This window comes from Saccostrea echinata, unplaced genomic scaffold, assembly GCF_033153115.1.
Source record: "Saccostrea echinata isolate AGI-Se365-2 ecotype Australia unplaced genomic scaffold, CSIRO_AGI_Sech_v1 ptg000029l, whole genome shotgun sequence".
Taxonomy (NCBI): domain Eukaryota; kingdom Metazoa; phylum Mollusca; class Bivalvia; order Ostreida; family Ostreidae; genus Saccostrea; species Saccostrea echinata.
In genome coordinates, this window is record NW_026889778.1 from 18060337 (window position 1) to 18088190 (window position 27854).

Below are 27854 nucleotides of genomic sequence, written 5' to 3' on the forward strand. Positions count from 1 at the left end.
GCGAAGAAAACAATGACTTCGACGAGCGAGAAAATAGAACAATTTTGCTCGATTACAGGTAAATTTTTTATGCAGAGCGTATTTATTTCTTTTATTTCTCATCAACTTCAAGGAAAAAGAGAAACTGTAAAATCTGTTAGAGCATTTAACTAAAAAATACGTACTCTTCTTTGTAAACAATGTGTGAACCGTTCATGATGGATCATTTCTCTGTAGGTTTCGTTTTATAATGTAATAATATAGCTTTATTAACACAAATCTGCATTTTATAAGGATTCCAAGATATTATAGTGTTGATTTGCTGGTTTTCCTACGCTGTACTTCATATATAAGGTTAGAATCTGGACTAGCCACTCACCAGTGATTTCGCTATTTTCTCAATCGTGTGGGTACATGTAGCACACCACAAAGGCATATTGGTCAACCAATGATAATTGACCAGCTTGAGAGAATTAAAAAAAGTAAAATGGACTTGAAAAATACTGGGTATAAACAGTGTAGAAACAAGAAAACTGTATGATCAATAATCATGCAGGAATAGATGTCTCCTTTTATTTTTAGATTCAGTTACTTGTAAATGTAAATCCAACCATATTTGGATGTCCAGCCAATAATTGAGCTTGCAAGATGTCAATATCATAATGACAAATATGTTTACAATTTTCTTTCTTTCTTTCTCTCTTTCTTTTTTAGCACTGAATTATACCTGTATTACTTAGATTTATTGCAGATTCCCTATTAATCAAACAAACAACAGATATTATTTTGCTTGTTTAATTTGGCGCTTCTGGCCGCGGTGATCAATTTGCTGGGGCTACCACAGGGCTGCCCCACAATCAACAATCAATACAACAAATGTGACGACCCAAATCGGGCGGATCATGCACTGGGTAGGTCACAAGTGCATGAACGTCACCAATTCAATTATAAATCAAGTTCAATCAATAATCAATCAAGTTCAATCAATCAATCATCATTCAATCAATCGATTCAATATCAATCAAGTCAACTGCTTGTCAATTACAAGCCAATGCACAAATTCAAATCCTGAATTTCAATTAACATGTGCAATAGGATAAACAATGGAATGAGCGTAAGAATATGTGTTGCACTCCTCCAGTTGCGTTGAGGTGCGACGGAATACGCAAACACACAGAATTACCACCGCGACATCGGTTGAATTGGACGCTGTATCCAGCAGGCAGTCATCACGGTATACGTAAACACACAGAATTCACCACCTTGACATAGGCTGATGTGGACGCTGGACCAATCAGGCTGTATTTACGGAATGAGCAAACACACAAAATTCACCATCGGCACATAGGCTGATGTAGGTGCTGGACCAAGCAAGCCGTCCCTACGTACAGGAAAAACCGAACACACATAATCCACCACCGCGACATAGGCTGTTGTGGAATCTGGGCGAAGCAGGCAGTCTTCAGCTACAATGACATAACAAAAAGCAGCAGTATTTGTTCTAAAAACAAGAGGAGGGTGGGTGGGTAAAATTTAAAACATTGCCACAATTTAACTCCCAAAAATTTTCCTTGACCTTACCGTTTAATGGATTCTTCTAGAAAGGAGGTAGAAAAGAACTTATTATTAGACTATATACAAATGGAACTAAATTATCCGGAATGGTAGTTTGTGACTAAGGGTGAAAATTTATATTTATCTGAATGTACGTAACTTTTCCGGAATAGATAAATATTACTAGGGTTACTGAAATAAACTCACTTATCCGAGACCAGGCTCGTATAAGTGGTATTATTGCAGATTCCCTATTAATCAAACAAACAACAGATATTATTTTGCTTGTTTAATTTGGCGCTTCTGGCCGCGGTGATCAATTTGCTGGGGCTACCACAGGGCTGCCCCACAATCAACAATCAATACAACAAATGTGACGACCCAAATCGGGCGGATCATGCACTGGGTAGGTCACAAGTGCATGAACGTCACCAATTCAATTATAAATCAAGTTCAATCAATAATCAATCAAGTTCAATCAATCAATCATCATTCAATCAATCGATTCAATATCAATCAAGTCAACTGCTTGTCAATTACAAGCCAATGCACAAATTCAAATCCTGAATTTCAATTAACATGTGCAATAGGATAAACAATGGAATGAGCGTAAGAATATGTGTTGCACTCCTCCAGTTGCGTTGAGGTGCGACGGAATACGCCACTTGCAAGGGCCATGAATACTCGTGTCTACCACGAGTAAGCATGGAACTGCAACCGCCACCAATGGGGGTGCCAAGAACCATGGTGACGGCGGCAGTACCTCAACACAAATGGTCACCGTCGACCAGGGCCTGCTCATTCACTAATACAACTTATAAAACAAGTGACTTATTAGTCAATTACTATTCAATGCATTAAAACAAAATATGAATTTAAATCATCAACGGTCATTCACCTATTCCGTTATAATTGTTTTAAGAAATGTGTTGAAATGCAATTATGGACTTGTGAGAATAAAACAACTCCCCGTTTAATCTAAAATTGTGGATCCTTACCTGCACTCTATTCCCTGTCCCGTTGGTTTATTTTATCGTATTACTTACCTACTAGGCTGTTACTCCTGTTACGCATTTTTATGGCTTCTATGAAAATTTAAACTATCTTTGCAAGTATTGGTTATAGTTGTACTAAAAAGTGTGGAGTGTATCAGACCCAAATTGAACAAAAACGAGATATTTACGTCACCTCTCAACTTAGAATACTTTTAAAACAATATTTGTGTCCTTAACCCCCCCCCTCTCATTTCCCCAGCTGCATAAATCATATTCCCTCTTCACAATTTATCAAACAACTATAATCCATAGTAAAATTTAAAAAAAAAAATAAATCATTGAAATGAAAGAAAGTAAAAATATGAGAGCCTTGTAACAACTACTTAATGGATGCCTAAACATGTACATTTTATAGCCAGCGTTTCAAAGCTAAAATAACCCCCCCCCCCCCCCCCCCCTGCAAGTTGGTGGCAAATGTGCTTTAGCGGTTGCTCCCTAATTGAAGTGAATGAGATTTAAATTTTGTATTCTACAAATAATAAAACGTATGGGCATGATATGCCGTATCCAATACTGACTAAACCTGCTCAAAGTTTCCCTGAAAAAAGGATAAACACCTTTTATGACTGGTCATGGAAGTACTTGCAACTACATTCGAATCGTTAAACTGTTTTAATTAAAATTAACTGCCAAGACTTATTAATTTAATCATCACCTATTAAGTGTTTTAAAGTACGACTAATTTTAGTTTTATATAACCTCATGCCATAAGGGTAGATTAACCTATTGCAAACAAAAGGAAGAATACTTTATATCGCTATTACTTAACGTAATGAAACTCTTTTGCGTTGAAGGTAGGAAACGTTGATTAATAGCTGAGGACAATGTGCTATAGCTATTGACTACACTATGAGATCAATCACTGCAGATTTTTAAGGGACATTTATAAAAAAGAAGCCCTGGTGAAATACCTAGCTAAATGTTCGTTGCACCACGCTATGAAATTAAAATGCTAGCTCTCTTGTGTTAATTTTTTGTGGATATTTCCTGCTAAGTAGACTATTCTAATAACAAGTTTAATCATTTTCTTTCTGATAAACGTTATTTTGGAAGTCTAAATATTCCGAATACTTTGACTTGCTTTCTGAAGTGCAACCATCGGCATTACTTTGTACCTTCGGCATACTTATTGTTCGTATCATTCAATTGTCACTAGCGTAAACAATATATGTAAACAATATGTTATCCCCCGAAAATGAATGGAGATTTATGACATTTATAAGTTTCTTGACTTTATTGCAAAACAGCCGCAGTAAGTTATACAATTTGAGGTAATTGCGATACTAAGTGTTCTGAGTATTCAAAAAAATATCTGTAAGGGAGTAGTTTTATCTCTGGGAAATTTAGGTATAATAGTGGACCATTGTGTATTACACACAATTATACATGTATTTGGTAATAATTGAAGACGATGGTATAATTAAACAGAATGATAAAATTAGTCTCAAGGCTTAAATCCCCATTAGACACTGACATAGGTGCGCAATAAAATAGATAAACACAATAAAATATCCGAGAAAACAAATTCTTGAGTACGTTGCAACTCTTTGTCCATGGAAATGTGCGGTGGAAATAACTGGTATACTTGATAAAGCATACTTCTGGACATATCTTGGATATCCCTTACCAGATTAGCTTAAAATTGAATGTCAGTGTACCTTAAATAAATGGATCAATATTGTTTTGACAACACATTATTAACTCCTTGGTTTTGACTTTTTATATATACTAGTAAATTCAATATTGCAATTTCATATCAACCTATTAAATCTTTAAATAATAATAATAATTGATTCATATATAATTTAACTGATTATTTGACAAGCTTTGTTTCCCCGTCTCGTCGAACACATTAGCAGACTATCCATTCAAAGATAGCCTGATAAGCAACATACGGAGCAAGTACTGGGTGCTGCTTATCCTAGTGAGACTCCTGACCAATCACTTTTATTAATCTGCCTATCACAGTGCTCTAATAGCTTAACTAAATATCAGAACAGTCCATCCGAAGGAGACGAGGAACCAATTTGATTTTGACCATCTTTTTTAAAATTACCAGTTTATTTGAAATATGCCCCCCCTCCCCCCCTTTCACACAAAGACTCGCTTAACCAAATTATACTTTTCCCTAGAATGTAATCTAATAGCTGCGATTAATTGAAGCTGGATTAGGATCTATATCATTTGCCAATTCCACTTTTATATCTAGTATTAGCACAACTGCAACATTTCCTACTTGTTTCTTTTTTGCAAATCTTTAATTACTGTTCTAATGAATTACTGGGTAAGTGATAAGGTCATGCTTTGATTGAAAGGAATGTTGTGCCCATTGCAGCTGTTGACTCATTGATAAAGCTGTCTTAAAAAAATAAAATTAAAAATGTTGACCTGTTTTTGGTAATGTACCTGAAAATAAATGATCATAGTAACATACATCTGTAATCACTATCAATTACTTAAGGTTTTTTATGTACTTACTGCCTTTTGTACCAATATAATTTGCTCCTTGCTTGTGCCTGAACCCTGCAAATTTGCCTACCTATTCTAATGCATATGAAGAATACTTTTCCACAGCTTTGCTGCGGTTTGACTGCTCATTGTGAGACAAATGCTTGCAAAATTAATAAGAAATGTTTTCATCCTATTTCAATAAACTGTGATTTTGCTTTCATTAGTTGGATTTTTATGCAGAAGTTGACCATGTGGACCAAATGAGCTCCCATATGTTGTGTAACATAATATACAAGTTAACTCCAATCCCATTATGTAATAGGAAAATCAGTTCATACAATATCATCCATAAAACCTTACACCTTTTTGTTTTCTTGGTAACATGTTCTATGTAAATGGCCAGGATAACATGAACAAAAAAAAAAAAAAAAAAAAAAAAAAAAAAAAAAAAAAAAAAAGGATAAGAAACAGTACTGTTCCAAACCTTTTCAAAAGACCAACAAACAAATGAAATGATACAAGTCTGCAAATAGAGCACAACACTTACACCATTTAATAAACCTCCTCTCAGTACACACAGTACTTTGATTACTTCAAAAAGTGAAGGTGCACAAATTCTCGTGAATGCTTTCTCCGATTTAACGACGATTACATTTTGTAAAATGCGAATCAATATACCTCCTTCGAGCACGATAAATCTATGTAGAAAACAAACTAAAATCCTTCTAGTAAGCCCGGCTTCTGAGAATATTCCGTGTTTTATGAAATTACCCCTCCCCCCCCCCCCCCCCCCCCCCCCCCCCCCCCCCCGTTATAGCTATGATGGACTCGAAGTTTAACATTTCGCTCCTAAAAAAAAAATAACTCAAGTTAAACAATCATTTGACCCCCAAACTGATCTTAATATATTCCTGTTACCTGTAAAGTCTCACAAATTACAATATCGCGTAAAATCATTCAATTTACGAAAAAGTCCAATCAGGCCAAATCCAAAGTCAAACTTCGCCATCGATACGTCTAATTTGCTTTGAAACTACAAACCTCAATAGTTATACTAAAAATCAAACTTATTTGATTTAAAAAATTTAAAACATTGCCACAATTTAACTCCCAAAAATTTTCCATGACCTTACCGTTTAATGGATTCTTCTAGAAAGGAGGTAGAAAAGAACTTATTATTAGACTATATACAAATGGAACTAAATTATCCGGAATGGTAGTTTGTGACTAAGGGTGAAAATTTATATTTATCTGAATGTACGTAACTTTTCCGGAATAGATAAATATTACTAGGGTTACTGAAATAAACTCACTTATCCGAGACCAGGCTCGTATAAGTGGTAGTGTTTAAAAAAAATTAAATATACTGTAGGTGCTGATCGAGAAGTTGGAAGAAATCTCCTGGAGGCCTGTAATGGAAACCTTGAGCTGGCTATAGATATGCACATGGACACTGGAGGGTTTCCTGCCATACCCCCAGCTGAACAGGGAGGGCCTCATTCCGAACCAAACATGTCATCGAGAGGGACCTCAGCATCTGCTCCAATTGATGTAGAGTAAGTAAATGAAGAGTGGAGCAAGAAATGAGATATATTTATTGATCAGGCCAACACAGTGTTAAAGATTGACAAATTTTGACGTGAATTGTTGGTAAAATGAAAATGTACACGTCTCTTTTACCCCATCCCTTTTTTTCTCTCTCTCTTACAAAATTATCATTAAGTTTAAGAAAAGTTATGAATGTAAATACTTTTTGAGATTGAGGAATGATTTTATAATTTTTAATGAGTTTTTTTTTGTTAATAATTATGTACTATAATTAGATTATTAGATTACCTAAAATCAGATTATTTTTCATCACAAGTCTCCTACATATTAACATCATTTTTAAATTGTGATGTCATGAACATTGACCAAAACATTACTTAACATCTGGTATTTATAGAACATGTTTATGACTATTTGTGTTAAGCTATTTGTGTTCCAAATTTCATTCTGATCTGAATTGTGGTTTTGTAAATAGAGAGATAGTTCACAAACTTTTTGATCACCCCTTGTATGTAAAATCAGATTATTTAATTCTTAAGCAATTTATAATTCTTAAGGTTTTATAATTAATTAAGCATTAATTAATCTAATATATTTGACACTGGTACATTTATTTGTATTGTACATTTCAGGGATGACATAAGGGCTCCCATCCCCCAGAGAAATGAGACTTTAGTTGAGGATGTGCCAGTTTTTGGTAAGTTTTCATAAATTATTTATAGTGTTCCAAGTAAGTGAGATGGTTTTGGTTCATTTCCTTGTGTATTATTCAGAACAAATTATGGAAGTTTTAAACATGTAAAATTTATACATTTTGATCATAACTGTTTTTTAAATTTTGAAACATACATGTATATCATGTATATGATCAAAATGTATAAATTTCAATACATGTATAAGTTTGTTTCAAGGTCAGTACTAAGTACATAAATTTGGAATGGACAGCAATGATATCGAAATCAAAAAAATATACACTGAGTTTTTAACTTGTGTATAATTTTATCTTTTGGCAATTGAGTTTTTATTCATCAAAATTGCATACATTGCAATAGCACATTTAAAGAAAAATCTGTGTGGTGATATTCAGATAAACAAAATTATGATTACACAAAAAACAGAGGTCAATCCTTAGATGAAACTCCTTTAATACAAACACTGATATACTGAATTTACAGATATAGCGAAGATTTTGAAATCCTTGGCAAAATTCTCAACAATTCCTTGTAAAAACTGTAAAATGTTATGGATATAACAAACTGGGATATAGCGATTTTATGGTTGATAGCGAACTGATATTGTGTCCCCTAGTAGTTAACAAAATTTACATCTTTTATAGCCAATTTTCAAAGATCTAAATTTTTAAAATATTGAACTGATATTAATTTTGTAAATATTTATAATTAAAACTCAATTCCTATGAAAACATTTGAACTACAAGGTAAATTTCCCTAAATATATTTGGTAGTCATACTTAAAGTAAAAAAATCTATATTGTGAATTTACCATGTATACTGAAATTTGTAATACGGCTCTAACGAATTACGGATATAGCAAAGTAAATTTGCAGGTCCCCAGAACTTTGCTCTAACTGAGTTTTACTGTATAGGGCTTAGAGAAAGCATATCAACCAAGCATGAAGATGTGTATATGCTTTTCTCTAAAGTCTATATATGTAGGAATTGAACTGAATGAAAAATATCTTTAAAATCCATGTTTCTAATGTACAGTAGTTTTTCATATAAGGTATAGTAACATCATGCTCATTATGACTTCACAATCAGAAATAGGAGTTGAAGTATAGTATACAGGGTTATTTTTGCCCGTCTTATTTTTGCCCTTTTACACTTGCAAACAATTTTGCCTCAATTTAAATTCGCCCAGTCATGGTTCTGTTTAAGGAATTATACTGTGTTCTTTGAATTCGCCCCGTTTTAAATTCGCCCACTTGAGACAAGGGCAAAAGGGTCGAAAATAAAAGGGGGGGCGAAAATTTCCCTGCATACAGTATCTGTTTTTAAAAACCACTAGTTAACAGGGGTTTTCCATTGCTCCATGTAGGGCCAAAATTAGGCCCCATTCCCAGTTGCAAAAACCCTCCCTTTTTCCCAATAAATTAACCTTGTGTAAACAGTTACAGTCAGAATTACTAAAATTTGAAGTAGCATTGCATTGTTCTAGTGATATATTGATTAATTTACTCTTTGATTGAAGGTTTAGATAATCAAATAAAATCTCAAATTTATTCATCATTAGTGTTTGTTTATTTCTTAAAAACTTTCATCCAATATAATTTCCCAATTAGTGATAAAATGTCATTAAATTCCCAATTCTAAGGGCTCAGGCCCCATTCCCAAAATGTAGTGAAAAATCCCTGCAGTAGATATTGATTATTTTGACGGTTTAATAGAAGATTGTTTACAATTTTAGAAATATCAAATCTGTAATCAAAAATAATAACCCCCATCATCTTTATTTTCATTATGGTATAATTGTTTTCTAATTCATGATGTGGAAATTCTGTTTCATTATTCAAATAAAGAAAAGAGAAAAAAAAAAAGGAAATTGAAAAATAATTAGATCATCATTTAAATGTAGTTGTAGAAATAGTCTAATTGAGAAGGAATTTCTCCGAAATCTTCAGAAGGGATTCATACTAAAATACAAGTACTAAATGGTGATGCAATAAATCTGTCCCAGTTTAGTGACCATTGAATAATATCCAAGGTGTTTAGCAAAATGTAGACAAAAATGCATAGTTTGTTAATTAAATCAGGGCCATGACCAGGTTTCTGGTAAGGAGTTTGTAGGGTGGGTCTGGTATGGGTATTTCTTCCCCAGAACTTTGCCGTTAGAGGTAATATGCACCAGAAATGCGTCTTGGGGTAAATTGTTGCGTGCCATGTGCTCATTACTTCTGTTAAATCTTAATCTTATTACAACTGATTCAGTTTCAGCCCCACACATGGAGGAAATAATCAACCCACAAGACAGTGGTTGTTTTTCTCTCTCTGCTTCTTGTGTATATTTTGCATGTTTGGTATTATATTTAGTCTAAGACACAAGTGCTATATTGGGGGAACATATTGCATTTTTCACAGCTTTTTTGTGAAGTGGAACATTTCCTTAATAATAATAATAATAATAATAATAAAAAAATAATGTTACTAGCTTACGTTTGGGCCATCTTTGAAATAATGTTTGTTTGCCCTCTCCCAACTCAAGATTAAAAAAAATGGGTCGTTAAGTAGGTGGGAAATTTTGTCAGAAATTTTCAACATCAATGCTGAATTTTCAGAATTTATTCCATTAAATAAAAAAGATGTTGACAGAATGAGTAAATTTTGGAAGGAATAAAAATGTAATCATGTCCAAGAGATTAACAAGAGTTTTGACTCGGGCAATTTTTAGTCAGTCAGACAGGAGTGGGCTAACAAACAATTTGTTTTTAAAGATGGCTTGCTTTATATTATTTGAATTAATTTATGATCTTTTAAAAAAGAAGGTATTGATATATTTTATTTTTTACATTTTATCTCAATGTTGTTTGTAAAATGTTGCTTATAAGCAGATTTGGCAGATTTAATTTTGGAAAGCATTTTGTTTCTGCCATCATTATTTGGCCTTTAAAAAATAAATATAATCAGATATTGGTGCTAATATAGACAGATAATGGTGCTTTCCTAGCATGGAAAACAGCATATAGAGCAAGGAATTCTCATTGCACTGCTCTCTCTCTTTAAAATGCATTTTTATACACTGTTCTGTTTTTTAAAATAAATATTTGCGGGTACAATGGTTAAGTAAAAGGACCCCTTACTTTATTTGTTTTTATTGAATTATTAAAGGAAAATTGATAAACAAATATCAAATGGTGTTTTTTTTTAAAATAAAAACTAATCAAGAAAAGGAATTCCCCCCCCCCCCCCCCCATAATTGATAAGACAGGACTACTGAAGTCTTTTATGTATTTAATTGACCATATAGCTTAATTTATCAGACAATTCAATTCCAATTTGCTAACCCTAACCCTCAATTTTTCTTTGATAATTCCAAGAAAATAATTAAGCTTTGTCTTAGATTGACTGTTTAATTTCATTAATATGTTTTCTTATGCTCCACATATTATTAATTTAGTTTTTTTTAAAGAGGATCAATAGAAAATTGTTCCCTTGATTGCTACTATAAACATTTTCTCAAAAAGAAGACCATTTTAATTTGTCTAAGGTATTTGAATTGGTTTCAGTTGTGTGTTTGGTTGTATGTAAATTTTTTGAATGGGAAAGTGATTTTTTTTTTTTTTTTTGAAAAAAAGTCCTGTTGTTACATATAACAAAAATGGTTTCTTTGAAGATCAACTTTTTGTTTTTCAAAAAAACTTTTGAAATGTAACTGACAGCTTAGGCTTAATATACTTAGATGTTGGCAGACTGAGGTAGTATAAAAAAGATAACCATGTGATTTCAAGAAAAACAAAGTTTGAAATATACACTTTCTGCAACTACATAATCCTTTTAACTAATTGATATTTTTAATGGTGTTGTAGCTGTTACTCAGTATATGATATAGTGGAAACTATCAAAACTTATCACAATTTCTGTCAGACTTGAAGGTGGCAGTGTAACACTCAGAAGAAAATGAAATCACACAGCAGAGTATGTTGTGTCTTCCAGACTTTGTTTAGTTCAAGCCATGAAAATGAACAGTCTTGATTAACTGTTGATAGTGTTTTTCATCTTTATTGAAGAATACTGTATCTTAAAAATATGAAAAAGACTCAAACTTTGCCTCATTGCCACTTATTCCTATATACTGTTAAAGTATAATTCAAAACTGAAATCTGTGAGGAAATATGGTATGTTGCATTCTGTTCTATTGTCTATGGTTAAGGTCAACTTCCATTCTTATTAGGTCTTTCCACCTTTCTGTGGAAAGACCTATTGAAATTGTTCTGTTTATTATTATTATTATTATTATTATTTTTATTATTTTTCCGCCGAATGGTTTTTTGTTTTAAAAGTTATCGAAAAGATTTATGGTTCATAAGAATGCACTTCGCAAAAGATTTTTACAGTTGACCCCGCGTATATGAACTTTGACCCCTCAAGGAGTTACAACCCCTTTCGCAATAAAAGCTTGTTATCGCTACTCCTTCGAAACCCTAAACCGTAGAGATACGAAACCTTCACTAATGTCTTTGACTAATTTAGTAGACTCTTCAATCTATTCAGTGCGAAAGGTTGCATAAACCCCTTTAATTAGTTATTGCCCCTGAAAGTTTTTGATGGTTACGAATAATTAATTTTTTTCTAAACGATTAATCGTAGAGACATGGGACCAATAGCATTGGCATGTGTGACCTTTGACCTTGAAATTTACATAGAGGTCAAAGGTCAAGGTCATTCAAAATATGAGAAAATTAGCTTTTTTAATATCTCTTTTGTCTTTCAACATATACTGAATATCTTTGCATCTATAATATGTCCTTCTAAAACTATTTCAAAGATTTCATTCTTGTCCCCCGAGCTTGACCCATTCAAAAGTTGTCACCCCTTGTGCAACAAAACCTTGTTATCGCTACTCCTCCGAAACCGTAAACCGTAGAGATTCCAAACCTTCATCAGTGTCTTCGACTCATTTAGTACTCTCTTCATTCTATCATTGCGAAAGCATTCTTTGGTCCCTTGTATGAGTTACTGCCCCTGAAAGTTTACGCTGCTTACATTTAATGAACTTTTTTTTTAAACGGTGTATCCTAGAGACATGGGATCAACTGCATGGGCATGTTCGACCTTTGACCTTGAAATATAGGTCAAGGTCAAAGGTCAAGGTCATTTAAAAACATTAGAAATTCCTTATATATGTGTAAAATATGGCAATTTACCAAATGACCTTGAACTTTGACCTTGACCTTTCACCTTGACCTTGGGTCAAATGGAAAAGTAAGGACATGCATTCAGCTCCAGTATCAGGTAAAAACATAGAAAAGTAAAGATTTCCCTCTTTTTTTTTTAATGACCTTGACCTTTGACCTTGACTCAAAGGTCACAATAAGGCTTAAGGATGTGGAAGTAGTTACAATTCGTAGTTTAAAAGAGGCATAAAATAAATAATTCACCCCCCCCCTTCTTAAAAAAAAAAAAAATCACATCAACAACAATGTAGAATGTTACTCTAGAATTCAAACCAGACCTCGGATCGACACCAGATTTGGTACAAATGTAGTATAGACCTCAGAGAAACTTTCTGGAGAGTTTTACGGTGAGTCTTATAAGTTTATAGAAGTCATGAAGTTTCACGGCAAAAACTACAAGTTCTGTTGTGTTTGAAATTTAAGTGCAGGTGAACGAAGAAATGATCTAAACCTTTTATCGGCTATTTCTTCAGATGTCTTTAGTGGCATTTAATTCTCCTGATATGATACGACATTTTAATACCAAGCATTCTCTCTTTCTTTTACATTTGGAATTTATTTGATTTTTATTTAGAATTAATCAGTTTCCAGAAATAGCGATTTTCGGTATATTAAAAACAATTCTCGCTTTCAATGTCGTGTTTCCCTTCTAAAAATGCATGTTGGGAATTTAATTTGGGCTACACATATTTAATTTAACCCAAAGAAATGCTTATTTAAATGTTTCATATTTATTTCAGGATATTCAGTCAGAAATGTTAAAATCCGAACCCGATCTTTTAAGCTTACAACGAAGCTATTTACAAAAAATTCAGCATGCTCACAATATCGATGAATCGGGCTACAGTCCATTAATACATTTTCATTAGGGAACAGTGTTAATGTTTTCTTACGCAGCCCGTCCCTTATTATTTAATATACTGCTTGCAAATTCAGGAACTATTTCCTTTTACGGAACTTCTTTCTTCCCCTACCGATTCTAAAAATACGCTTGCAATTATTCTATAGTCCTAAACATTTTAACGCACTATTGTTATTGGAGTGCGTGGCCTAATGGTTATCGCACCTGCCTTTCAAACCAAGGGTTTTGAGTTCGATCCCAGCTGGAGGAGTTTTTTTTTTTTTTTTTTTTTTTCTGTTGCATTTATTGCATTTTTCTTCATTTTTTTTCAGCCCAAATGACACGGAAACACTTAAAAAGGTGGAAAGACCTCTAATTGTTCTCTGAACAATTAGTTTACTAGTTTTAAACTCTTCATTTATATTGAATCATTTTGTGATACATAAACCTGTATTGAATTTAACAGATACGATTCATGGTGTCTTTTTTGGTACCAGTGGATGGCACTCTTTAATTGTTCCATTTCTCTGTTTCATTTACAGTCCGCTTTGACTTAATTTAATACTGAGAACAAGACATTAAGTCCATTGTGAATTTTCAAAAGAGGTTATAATGATAAATTGCCATAATTTAGAATAATCAAATCAAAACACACAATGTTCAATCTGGAAGAACAGCCCCCACAACAGTAGGAGATGTGCCAGTGTCAGTTGATTCAGGAACTGTTACAGTGATCTCAGAACGTCTCATGGTGGATTCCGCATCATCTTGATTTGGTTCATCTAAAGTTAATAAAGAACTGTCAGTGACATCATTACTATCTTCAAGGTTAATATCAATCTTTTGATCATCATTACGATCTTCTAGTTTGAAGGCTCTTTCAGTTGGAACTCTTTCACTTTCAGGTTCCCTGTTTCTTGTATTTTGTACTGTGTCCGAAGTTGTACCTTTGTCTAATTCAGCCTCAATGGGAGCATCGTCTTTGTTACCTATTGTGTTGACTTGTACTGTCTCTATTTCAGTGTGGATACTGTTTGTTTCTTTTGAGGTTGCATCTTTTCCCTTAGATTGATCACCGGTAGTATGTATGATGGCATGATTTTCTCCATCATCTGAGGAATTTTCAACAAGGGCATTTTTACTACTTTCTTGAGAATTATCGCTGGCTGTGTTTTCCTGGTGTTCAACCGCAACCAGTCCAATATCATCAGTTGTCATTTCAGAAACCATGTCTTTCAGATTATCTTCTATGCCAACCTCGGCTTTTATAATGGACTCATCTGGTGTTTCAGACGAGTCGTCTCTTTCCGATGATTCATAGGAATCAGAGTCCGTGTCGTCGTTTGCTACTGTAAAAGTAACAATCTTCTGATGAAATTTTCATGCTATGATTGTCGCCCTCCCTTTTTGTATTTTACATTTTTTTAGGGGATATCGCAATACCAGGGTAAATAAAATGATAACCTTTCAGCAGCTATTTTTTCTGATTAATGCATAGTGAAGTTATCTTTTATAGTTTGTCCAGAACGCATGTCAGTCATGTAAGAAAACGCCCAGTAAGCCCAGGAAAGCCAAGATATGTTAAAGTCTAACATTTTCCCTCCATATGATTGACAAATAAAAGTAAACATTGTGTTTTGTAAATTTTTTATATATATATATATAAAGATATGTAAACAAAGAAGAAAATGGAAGATACAGCTGCATGCTTATAGCTTTTGCAAAAGATGTCTTTAAGTAATACTTCCTTATGACGTACAAGAGAAGCCCCTTTTAGCCAACAGAAAAGGCACAATCGAGACATAAATTGACATCTTGTATGCTTTTAGACACAGTGTTGTAGAAAATGTATTTTATGCCATGAGGTAGTTTAGCAGAACCGGACAGCATATTGTAGTTTGCAAATACCCATTGAATGATTCAGTAATTTTGCTAATGTGAACTATATGTATCTTGATAATGAAAAACTCATCTGATCGATTTATAATCTAGACAAACAAAAACAATGAAAAAATTATGCATAACGTTTACATATGTACCATGCTATAAATTTACACAACCAATTAAAAATACAGTATTAAGTCATAAATCAATAAAGATGCATTCATAATTGCTTTTTTGAGCGATAGGATTCGTTTATCTATAGTATGGTTAATAATAATAATAATAATAATCTACTTTTTCATTTTAGTCCTACGTGGGAGACGAAGACAAGCACGATCTGTTTTTGATGGTTTTCGTGATTTTCAAGCAGAGGCACGTAAGTACTACTCCATGAGCTTGTAAATAAAAACTACTTGAACCACAATTTGTCAAAAGGGAAAGCTCAGTTTCCTCTAATTGCAAAGACAAGCAGTCAGGTTATTTTCTACAAATAGATGTTGATGTGACAATTTATTTAATCCAGTTGTTTAGTATCAAGTAATCAACTAATTATATCTTAATCAACTTCAAGTTCAGTGAAAAAAGTATTAATACCAGGCCCTTTTAAATGTTCTCAATATTTTTGAAAAGTTGTGGTTAAATTAAGAACAGGCCTTGAACCCTTCTCAAGAATTTAGATTCTGGGAATACCTTCAACCCCAGCATCTTGAATTTCTTCTCTCAGTGTGGGAAAGGGTGAATCAAAAGAATTGGGTCCAAAACTTGGTTCCCTACGATTGATTATGTCCATTACTCTTTCGTGGGTAGAAGGATCCACATTTCCGTGATCATGGTCATGTACTACATGTCTATCTCCGTGACTGTGCACATGGAAGTTTCCATTGGGTAGTGAGACTTCATTTACAGATCCACTGAGGTGGGAATGTGCATCAGTATCACCAACTCCATTAGTTTGATCTCTGAAGTGGATAGTTGTTCTTCTACTAGGTATCCTCACGGTTTGGGTTTCAGTGCTTTTATAGAAAGGTAGTGATGGTTGGCGGAAGTTTACTAATACCTGCTGCATCTTTTTAGAACCATCAGGTTGGTCTGTGAATATTCTTATGATACCACCATTTCTTCTTTGAAGCTGTTCAGCTCTGTTTCGGAGATAATTGGCTCTTTCCGCTTCTCTCATTTTACTTGAAATTGCCAAGAAAAGTCTTGAAGGTCTTCTTCGCATTGCACCTCCATCCAATGCAGTTTCCCTTGGATCATTCATGAAGGGTGCGGTATCGATGTTTGATGTATACTCTGACATACGGGGATCAAATTGTCTCTCAACCCTTCCTCCAATGTCCGTTGCTCCATCAGGAATATTGACATTTAGGTTACTGTTGTGGCCAATTTTAAGCTTCTCTGAAGTGACAATCCCATCTTCAAGAGCTGATTTTAAGAAGAACTGCAAACCCTCAGCAGGTTGGCCTATCTCTGTGGAATAAGTAGCAGCTTCTTCAGGGCTATCATGAATATAAACACATATTTTCTTTAACCCTTCCAATTTTCCGGAATTTAGAACGAGATGGATTACTCCAGTTGTTTCTGAATTTGTAGAGTCGGACCATGCTTTTGCGTCAGATGGTCCCTTCATATAATTACCAACTCCAACTCCATCAATTCCTGGTCTGCCACCTTGTATTAAATTTCCTCTTCCTCTGATAGATAAATCCACATATTCACCAGGATTTACAGAGCTATCAACAAAATTTCCATTGGAATCAACAACTGGTCCTAAATTTTCTGAGGTTCTGTCAACCAATCGTGGATCAATACCACTTTCACGCATTCTTTCCCCAGGCACTGAAGGCTGTATGAAGTTATCGATTGAAGGTTCAATGGGAGGCACTGTTGAAACTTCAATAGTGTTCATACCAGGGATCTGATTTGGTTTTATGAATGTAGGTCCTTGATTTGGTGGCATGTCAAGATTTGCCTCGCTGGTTCTGTAATCAGGGTTCATGGTAGGATCCCGCCAGAAGGAATCACGCCCTTCAGCATCATAACCACTGTCTACGAAAATATCTCCGATTTTGAGTGTTGACCATCTAGATGATGACTCTTTTGAGTCTTCTTCACTCGAGTCATCCCCTCCAAGCCCTAATACAGATCCTGTTCCCTCCTGCGAGTCATCACCAATGTTTTCATTGGAGTCACTTTTCTCCCCATCTGTATAAGGTGTCATTCCGTCGAAATTTAAACCTTTTTCTTCACTAGTGTCACCACCTGCTTCTTGTGAGTCACTACCTTTGTTGAGATCACCTTCTCCATATCTTAATCCATCCCCTATTGCACCATTTTCACCAGAGTCGCTTCCCATCCCTTCTTGACTATCAGTGCCTTCTCCACACCCTATGCAATTTTTCCCTTCGCTTGAATCATCAGTAATACCTTCTCCTGAATCACTTGCAGCATTTTCCCTGTAATCCAATCCAGCAGCCACTCCTAAATCACCTCCTAAATCTTCCAAATTGTCTCTGTCATCAGTTTTATCTCCTTCTAAACCTTCTTTAGAATCGCTTTTACCATCATCTCCAGCTCCTATAGCTGCATCAAGACCATCTCCAGCGGGTCCCAATAACAGTGATTTGTCGGAAGTTTCTTTGCTGTCATCATTAGAGTCACCTGCAACTTCTATAGGTTGAAATCCGGCATCCATATTTTCAATGTTGTCAGAGACTTGAGAATTCCTTTCTTCAGTATCATCGGTGTTGTCTAGTTCTGTATTCATTATGTTTTCTGAAGGTTCAATGAGCTCACCAGCATAATTGGATGGCTGAGGAATGGCACCTTGAGAACCTGAATCGAGGAAAGAGTCACTGTTGTCTGATTCCGTATTCGTTAATTGATCACGAGATACCTCATTTCCTGTCAAATCAGCATCTGCTATAGGATCTGCAAGGATGGTATCTGTGCTACCTGTACCTAAAGGCCCTGAGAAGAAGTCAGTTTCAATTGGCGGTTCTGTGTTTGATGTGCCATCGTCCGTGTTGCTATCTGTGGGTGCACCATCGTCCCCAGTATCACGCTTTCGAATGTTATGGATTTTTGATTGTCCTCCAACGACTATAAAGCAAGAAAAATTTGTAAAGTTAGATTCATTTAAAGAAATCTGAGAAGTTGTTTTAAGTCTAATGTTGTGTGAATTACAAAGAAAATAATTAAATCTTTTTTTCAAGCTGTGACTTAAGATGGATAAAGCAACTCTCTTTGGATAGTAATATAGATTTCATAAAGCCAGAATATTCATATTTAAGGAAAACGATGAAGTGATAGGGTCTTTGCAGACTGAACTTAGGTGTGTTTGATCCAAATTATATATGTCTAAACTCTTATTTCTATCATAATTCTCTCAGTATAGATATTTGGTCCATTCACAGTACTCACATATGACAAAAAGAAAGAGTAAAACAGCTGCCCGGTGAAGATCCATCAAGAAGATAGTTCTACAAATGGAGAAGAAATATGTTAAACATCAGAAAATGTTTATTATTAATTGCTCAGTACTTGACTAGACCATTTGATTTAATGTTTAGGTGTTTCAGAATCGTTAAAATAAATACTTAGTATTAATTATGGAAAATAATTTAACCACATGTAATTTCCTGTTTAATCACCTCAAATCGAATACGGGAAATTGTACCAGATATTTAAAAATGGCGTAGGAATAAAAGGAAAAAAACTATTTGCTCCCGATTCTGCGATTACGGAAGCATAGCAATAAAATTAGAAAAACGAATCCAGTACTAAGTAAACTAGGAGGAATTATTCAATAATACTATTTAGGCTAAACGGATCCTTTCAAAACGCTCTGTTTCATATGTGTTACAGGACAACAGGAGGAAATGATGAGGCCAGGGACTAGTTCTACTTATAAGAAGAGGACTTTGGAGGATCTCTTCAGACCCCCTATTGATATCACGTTCAAAGGGACTTTAGCTGCCGTAAGAATGTTTGGCGATTCTTTTTAGTTTATAGTGAATTGTGGCATTTGGTTATAGAGTAAAATAAATTCATTTGTTTCAAAAAATATTTTAAAGTTGATAAAAAGTTGATTGTTGTGAAAGACTTTTCTGAAATCATGTTTTTGATTTCTTTTCTTAAATAAATGTTAATAATATCTTTTATTTCGTTTTTTTACTTGTATCACATATATTAATTTCTTTTATGTTTCATAAGTTTACAAATACATTGATTAATTTTTTTTTCAATATAGGCTCGGGAAGCGGGAACAACTTTAAACAAATACATAATGGTGAATGTACAAAATGTCAAGGAGTTTGTCTGCCAGGCCTTAAATCGTGATGTGTGGAGTCAAGAAAGGGTCAAGGAAATCCTGAAAGAAAATTTCGTGTTCTGGCAGGTAGGTTGTAGGACCGATTCCTAAAGGATTTAGTATTTTTAATAATTTATAGGTGAAATTCAAAAAATGTTAGCATTAGGGTTACATGTATATTTTTGTACAACTGCAGAGATGTGTGAATTTCATTCAAAAATTCTACAAGTTTTTTTTTTCTTTTAACTTGACATTTCTTGAGCATATACAACTAAGGAGAAATCTTTATGAAGATAAATTTATTTGATTTCTGTTAATTTCTCTGAATGATTTTAAGGTTATGTAGGATTCAAAGCTCAGAAAATGACTTGAGAATAGGGAAAAAATCCAATTGTTAAATCATACATGCATAATTACTATTTGTTTTAAACGTACGTTTATTGTGCCGTTTTTAAAATATTTTGACATTTAATACAATTTAGTTTAATCATTGTTATTTAAAAGATGAAAACAGCCTTGGTAATTCATATTTATTTAAAAAAAGATTATTCCTATCAAATCCATTTAATTTAAATTTGTAACGAGTAAAAAGTGAATAATTTTCATATACAATGTATAAACTTAAACTTTTTAAAAAATAATTTAAAGATTCTTTATATTTCATTATACTGATGATATTTTAAAAAATATTTTCATTACCTTGTATGGTGCAGAAAACCGTTGTATTTTGAAATCCAATTAGAAATAATCTGAATTTCAACCAACCAGCGTCAGAACGAAAATGATTTTCCACACATCTCACAACGGGGTTAAATAAGCGCTCAATAGATCACCATTACCAGATACATCATTGTAATTTATTACTTTGCTTATTAAAATGCAGAGATGCTCAAGGTTTGCTCTTTGAAGTGTACAAAGTTTTTAACATCACCCTGTTGAGATTGGTCATAAAAGGTTTATAGAGCACGTTGAACACCATGCGGACGAAAAGATTTTCAGATTTTAAACATTTTTTAACATATTTTACATAACAAACACGCAATATAGGAAATGACATTAATTTCAATTAGAGAATTCTTCTGAAATAAACAAACAAATACGAATGTGATGCGTATTTCAATACATTTCAAGATCAAACACGTCACCTTAACCCATTTTAATTTTTTTTCCCTTTACATCATTATGGATTAAGAATAACAACAGATAATCAAAGAAAATTGTAGAGGTTATACACTTTTAGTGAAAAATTGTCGTTGTTATTTGCTAGATAGTAAATTCATCAAAAATATTCCGTAAATATAAATCGAACCTTAGATCATAAATGAGTTTCTTGTTTTACGTGTCGACGATATAAAACTCTGGGATAAGAAGTTAAAAGGGAAAAAAGGTTAATTCTTTATTTTTTTTAATTCACGAAAGCATGAATGTTTCTGAGTACTGTTTAACGGAGAAGTGAATATCAAATGGCAATTCGTCAGAAACCCTCGCGATTATACTATAATTTATAGTCTAAATACACTGTTTCAACACGTTCTGGTTTTAAACAAAGGCAAAGATTGAATAATCATTGTTCAAGTTAAATCACAGTGTAAAAACAAAAATTTCAAACTTAAGATTATAGTGACCAAAATTCCCATTGATTCCATATGATCTTAATACTTGCATAGTTATTTTTGGTATAAGCTTTTTTAAAAACCCACAAAGTTAAAAGAAATGGGATTTAAACATTAGGACGTTTTTTTTTTACCTAAGCTTATACATGTATTTAAAAAAAGGACTTATTGAAAGAGTGAGTGCTTTTTAGTATGTCATTAGGAACTTTTTCGACTATCCATTTTAAGCTTTGAAATACAATATATCGCTGAAGTAATCTATGATTATTGTGCATGCATATGCTTTTGATATTTATGTCTTGAATGTTTTGTCATACATATTTCTATAATTACAGACAACGTCATTGAAAAGAACATGTATAAGTCTTAAATTCCAGAAATTTGAATTGGACCACTTTCGAATTTAAGGTATTCGCAAGTAGGCGGAGACATTTAAATCGCATGGAAGTGGAATGTAAACATAAGCACATGATTTTTCGTATTCAGATTCTACACTACGAATTTAAATGGAGAAGAGATTGTGTACGTAGTTTCATGGTGCACAAATAATAAAAAATTCTAGTGTTTAGGGCTTGGTTGTGTCTGCAGATGCCTACAGACTATGATACAGAGGCGACATGAGCACAGCTATACCTACTAATCGTGCACCTAATTTGCACTAACAATACCAGAATTTCTTTCAAAATACCCCTGACGAAAAACGACTAAAAGAGGAATATATAATTTTTAAAACCTTAATAAAATTTTCGCAAAAATCTTCAATATTTTGAAGTTGGAAGTCGATAGACACATTAGAAATTTCCAATGATAGAAAGCGTATCGAAAAGTGGAATGTCACGTGGGTAAAGTGATTATAATATCAATCGGGTCAAAATGGATTAACACTTGTTAATTTAGTAGCTAACTCGACCGTAGTTTGAAGATTTTTTCAAAAAATTAGATATGAGCCGCAAATTGTCCAACATTGTCCTTTGGATATGTGTAAGTTTGTCAAAATACACATTCTGTGCAAATGAGATGATTGGAGAAGTTGCGGCTCGATGTGAAAAATGTTGAAAACTTGTATGCATATGATTTTCAGTAGAAATGTGACAAAACTGCTAGACCCCCGTCGCAAAAGACAGTATCGCTCGGCATTATTTAAAAACTTTCATGCGATATAATATATCGAACACTGCTTTTAAGACATTGTTTAATAACTCTGATACAAAACGTTAAGAAACTTCGAAAGTTTATTTTTCTTAAAGCACCGGGACCCAACTCTCCTAGCTTAAATGCACTGATCCTTTGAATGAACACGTTTGTATACAATATTAGCGTATACAATTGTGTGAATTTTCAATAAAATTGGACTAGTCTATTTTACATAGAGAAGGCATATCAATTCCTTTCTTTTATAGGTTTATCACGACAGTGAGGAAGGTGGGAAATTTAAACAGTTTTACAAAGTTGAGGATTATCCCTATGTTGCTATTATTGACCCCAGAACAGGTACATGTACGGATTAAGAACTAATAATAAACTTGAATATTGCATTTCAAGTACATGCAGTATAGTTTAAGATATTTTAGGTTAAGTGGTATTTAAGTCGTTTATAAGGGTTTATATATTTCAGGAGAAAATATGGTGACATGGAATAAGGGTCTGGATTCTTTAACATTCTGTGATCTTGGTAAGTGGGATCAGTATATGTGAACTAGGTAAGTGGGATCAGTATTTGTGAACTAGGTAAGTGGGATCAGTATGTGTGATCTAGGTAAGTGGGATCAGTATATGTGATCTAGGTAAGTGGGATCAGTATATGTGATCTAGGTACATTGTAAGTGGGATCAGTATATGTACAAATAAAATGCTTTAGTATTAAATGGTAATTTGTTAGACTGGTAAGAATTGCAAATTTTTTTTGTAAAATATTAATGTGATTCTTCATCATTTTAGTTACACATTTTCTGGCAGAACATCCATATTTGGAGGATTCATTTAGTTCACATCAATGTTCGGATCATTCATTTAGCGCATCTCCACCGCCTCCGAAGAGATTCAAACGGGTAGGAGTTCTATATATTTTATTTAGTACAGTGAAAACTGTTTAATCTGACACCTGTGCAATCCGTCACACTGTGAATTGCAACTTTAATTTTTTTTCTTCAGTTTTACTATTTTCCATGATTTTTTACACTGTGCAATCGGACACCCTGTCTATTTCGACATAAAATTCGTCTCCCAGTGTATGTCGGATTAGACAGGTTTCACTGTATAATTAAAAAGAGAGTTATACATTATATTCAATTTTTAGCTCTTCTGAGCCAAAGGCTCAAAGAGCAAATGCTATGATTATTTGTGTAATGAGCCTTAACTTTTTAGCTCACTTTAGCCTTGTCTGATAAAAAATTTTCCTTTGTCAGTCGTTGTCGATGTCGTTTACTTTTTACAATTTCATCTTCTTCACCAGAATCACTGTGTCCATTTCAACCAAATATGGCACAGAGTTTACTTGGGATCTCAAGTTTGTTCAAATTATGGGCCACACCTCTTCCAACTGGAGATAATAAGGAAAAAGTAAAAATTCAGTGGAACCGTTTAAAAAAAAATTTCTCAAGAACCACTGGGCCAGAAAAGATGAAACTTATGTGAAAGCTTTTGACATAGTGTAGATTAAAGTTTGTCAAATCATGACCTCAGGTAAGTGTGGGGCCAATATGGGCAATCAGAGTTTTAAATTGGTGTATATTGGAACAATCTTTAAAAAAAATCTTGTTGAGAACAGCAAAGCATGATCAGTCATGTTTATATGGACGCATCATGAGGTAGTGCAGCCGTGACCCTAGTGGGTAGGGTAGGGCAACTATGGTCAAAGTTTTTCATAGGAGTGCATTGGAAAAATCTTCTCCTCAAGAACAGCAAAGCCAGGATTATTCATATTTATATGGAAGCATCACTGGTAGTGTAGATTAATGTTCATTCAAATAGGAAAAATCTTCAAAAATCTCGAGAAGGGCACAACCATGATCAGTCATACTTATATGGACGCATACACAGGTAGTGTGTATTCAAGTTTGTTCAAATCATGACTTTGGTTGTATGGTGGGGCCACAATGGGCAATCAAGTTTTACATAGGAAAACGTATAAAAGCATGTTAATTTTTTTTTTCTCAAATAGCCTTATTCATTTATATTTATCTGAATTTATATACAGGTAGTGTATATTCAAGTTTGTTCAAATTATGACCCCTGGGGGGATCACAATAGGGGTCATAGTTTTACATAGGAATGCATAGAAAAAGAATCTTTAAAAAACTCTTTTCAAGAACAGGAAAACCAAGATTCGTCTTATTTTTATTGAATCATTCTCCGGCAGTGCAGATTCAAGTTTCTTCAAATCGTGACCCCCAGGGCTAGAATATGGCATTAATTGGTGGTCAAAGAACTAAATAGAAAAAAAAATCTGCTGATGAGTAACAAAAGTGGCAATAATTACTCAGGTCAGCTTTGTCCATGGGCCTTTTGTTAGAATACGGGCCATATCTCAGAAAAACCTTGGCCTTTTTTAGGTCCAATTTTAAACGGAGTATTCTTGGGCCAAGGGCTTTCATTTATACTAAAAATAGAGATGTGACCCTTAAACAAAGGAAGATAATAAGGAAAATAAAAACAAAAGTTGTGGTCGCTAACAAAAATCTTCTCAAGAACCACTGGGTGGATTATCAAATTTAGGTCATGGTGACTGAATTTCTGAATGTTATGGCTAGTCATTATAAAATCAGTCGTCCATTATTTCAGATACTGAAAGGTTTAGAATCATCAAACTTTGTAAGTTGATGCATCTTGAGACCCTGAAACGTATGTATGAAAAAGAAGGTCACAGTTAACTAATTTTTTTAATTTTGTAGGTAGTCATTTTTCAAATTGTTTAAAATGCCTATTTTGGACACTATGAAGCATAGGATGATCGAATCCTATCAGTTTCTGCTTCCTGAGGTCTCGGAGTATATCAATCATAAATGGGTCACAGTAATCTACTTTAGGAATTTCATGACTTTGTTTTAATATTTCAGGTATTTTATTTACTAGGATGCTTAGAATTATCAAATTTAGTCAGTTGATGCATATCGGGTCCTCAAGACCTAATATAAAAAAATTCAGACTATATCTAAGTATTTCAAAAAACAAGAGACTCAGAATCAGAGTTGAATTGCATCTTGATTGTCAGTTTATGCATCTTGGGTCTTTGGAGTGTGTTGACCAAAATTGAAAAAGTAGATCATTGGGACCTAAATTTCGCTAAATATTTAAGATATTAAGAGGCTAAGAACCCTCAAACTTTGACAGATGATGCATTTTGGTTCTGTGGAATGTATCAACCAAAAGTAAATCACCATGACCTAATTTTTAGAATTTCAAGGCGGTATTCAAATATTTTCAAATCATGAGGCTTAGAATCATCAAACTTTGTCTGTTAATGCATTTTGGGTCTTTGGGGTGTTTTGACAAAAAAGTAGATCAGTTTGACGTTTTTTTTTGGAATTTCATACTTTTACCTCAATATTTCATATACCCGGTAATAAGAAACATAGAATCGTCTAATAATTGATGCATATTGGGTTTTCAGAGTGTGATAACCAAAAGGTATGTCATGGTGACCTACTTTTTGAATTTCAAGGCTTTATCTAAATATTTAGGATAATAGGAGGCTTAGAATAGAAGTGAAGAGATTGTACAATTTATCAGAAGAGCGATTCTAGGCCTTGGGTCTCTTGTTTATTATAAGGCTCAAATTTAACGAATATTTACAAAACAGTGGTCTGTGTTTCGCCCTAATCACGTGTCCTTTTGTTTACTGGATTTATGAAATTGATCATTGTTCGTTATCCGCACCTTTTACATTACAATGAATATTATGTTTTCAATTCGATTCGTTGTCTTCTTTTACAGGAAACAAATGTTGTGGACTTGAGTGAGGATGCCCAGATAGAGGCAGCTATTAAAGCCTCGCTTAAGGAACCATGCAAGACTGTGACCTACATTTCTGATAGTGATGACGACAATGATGACGATGACGAAATTGAAACGTTTTCAGATACAGAAGACGATTCACAGTCATCTGTAAAGAACAATATTGTCTCTAAGACGGACGCCCCGAGTAAAATGTATACAGACAATGATGAAGCGGTTTGTTCGTCTGATATGGACACATCAGAAAGTGAATGTAAGAAATGTGAAACAAACAATATGGAGAATGGTGTTACGAACTCTAGTTCAATTTTAAGTGAAGATAGTTATAAAAACTACCTCGGAAAGGAATCAGGTATTCATAGTCATATAGCATTAAATGATCGGAAATTGCTTCTTATGACTTTCTGTAGTTAATTTGCATACCAGTGATTTAAGATTACATTTAAATAATTATAGTATGATTGAAATGAATAATGTTCAAGTTTTTTTTAATATTATTTCAGATCCTCAAACTACCATCATGATTCGATTTCCAGATAGCAAAAGGCAGCAGCTGTCAATGTCTTCTCAATCAAAACTTATGGTAAGTCGTGAGGAAGTGATTAAAATGACAGGTAAAAAATCTCCAGTTTCTACAACAGTTACAGATATTTTCTTGGAGATTTTCATTTATTTTTATTTTAAAATAAAATCATGGTGGAGTGGGGTGGACATGTAATAAAGTTTTAGAGTCTTCCTTTTAAATATGAAAGAAGGTATTTATTCAAAGAAAATTTGATTATCATGTTCAATCTACTTGAATAATAGTTATGTTGTTTTGTCTTACCATTGTTTCAGGCACTTGTAAAGTATGTAGCAGAACAAGGCTACCCTAATGAACGTTATGAATTGCTCACAAACTTTCCCAGGAAGAAGTTGTCCTACATGGACTTTGATCTCACTATTCAGGAAGCCGGTCTTAATCCTCAGGAATCTGTATTTGTTCAGGCAAGGTGAAAACAAAATGGATGCAACAATGCAAATTTCTAATTCAGGAAACAAAACTGATCGTGCAAGATCCTTTTGATGTAATGTTTAATCCAGATCAAGATCTTCAGGGAATTCTAAGTCATTTATGATTGGATTATTATGAGCTTCATCTAAGCAGTTAAAATGTGTAAAATGTTGGCATGATGAAAAGTTGACTTCTTTTAATAGTATCCCTAGCTGTGACTTTTTAGTCACAGTTATGTGCAATTATGTGACTGTTTTCTTTTGTTTACAATTGTTATCATTAATCAAAAGGTCCAGGTTAATGAATTAAACCAAAACACGAAAACGGCTACGATCCTAGGTGACGGTGTGTATATATATCTTAAATGACATGGGGTCAAGACTGAAGGAAATATTCCATGTTATGCTCAAAAAAAAAACCCACTGCAACCTCAGGATATTACATTTTTGTGAAGGACTAGCATATCGTATCAAGTCTGTTATTTTTCCATTAATGACGTGATATGATACAGATACCTCCATGTTTGCTAGCGACCTGCTTCAGAAAGGGAAAAAAATCCAGAATCTCAGGCATATGTGGACTGCTGGCTGCACAGGCAAATCCAGAGCGCACAATAATATTTTTTTTTAATTTCCTATTTATTGTTTTTAACAAGTAATATATTTGATAAAAGTTTTACTGCCTATAGATATTTTGTCCGTAGAAAAATTGAAGATTACTATCGATAATAAAAATACTTGTATGTTTGATATAATATAA

General features: G+C 33.7%; 1 protein-coding gene across 1 annotated transcript; it reads left to right on the forward strand.

The window, feature by feature from the left end:
• LOC133195663 (UBX domain-containing protein 7-like) lies at positions 1-27854 on the forward strand. Its single transcript, XM_061331557.1, has 12 exons — positions 1-58; positions 6412-6595; positions 7220-7284; positions 15531-15599; positions 19091-19203; positions 19476-19622; positions 22549-22639; positions 22764-22820; positions 23087-23196; positions 26081-26453; positions 26605-26684; positions 26939-27854. The coding sequence occupies exons 1-12, from the start codon at positions 13-15 to the stop codon at positions 27095-27097; spliced, it is 1494 nt and encodes a 497-aa protein (XP_061187541.1). The 5' UTR covers positions 1-12; the 3' UTR covers positions 27098-27854.

What these genes read in the sequence shown, in the direction of transcription:
- LOC133195663 (XM_061331557.1), top strand. Translation starts at nt 13, where the DNA reads ATGACTTCGACGAGCGAGAAAATAGAACAATTTTGCTCGATTACAG. An exon ending in ACAATTTTGCTCGATTACAG is followed by an intron (nt 59 to 6,411) that starts GTAAATTTTTTA and finishes AATATACTGTAG; the next exon opens with GTGCTGATCGAGAAGTTGGA. An exon ending in CTACCTCGGAAAGGAATCAG is followed by an intron (nt 26,454 to 26,604) that starts GTATTCATAGTC and finishes ATATTATTTCAG; the next exon opens with ATCCTCAAACTACCATCATG.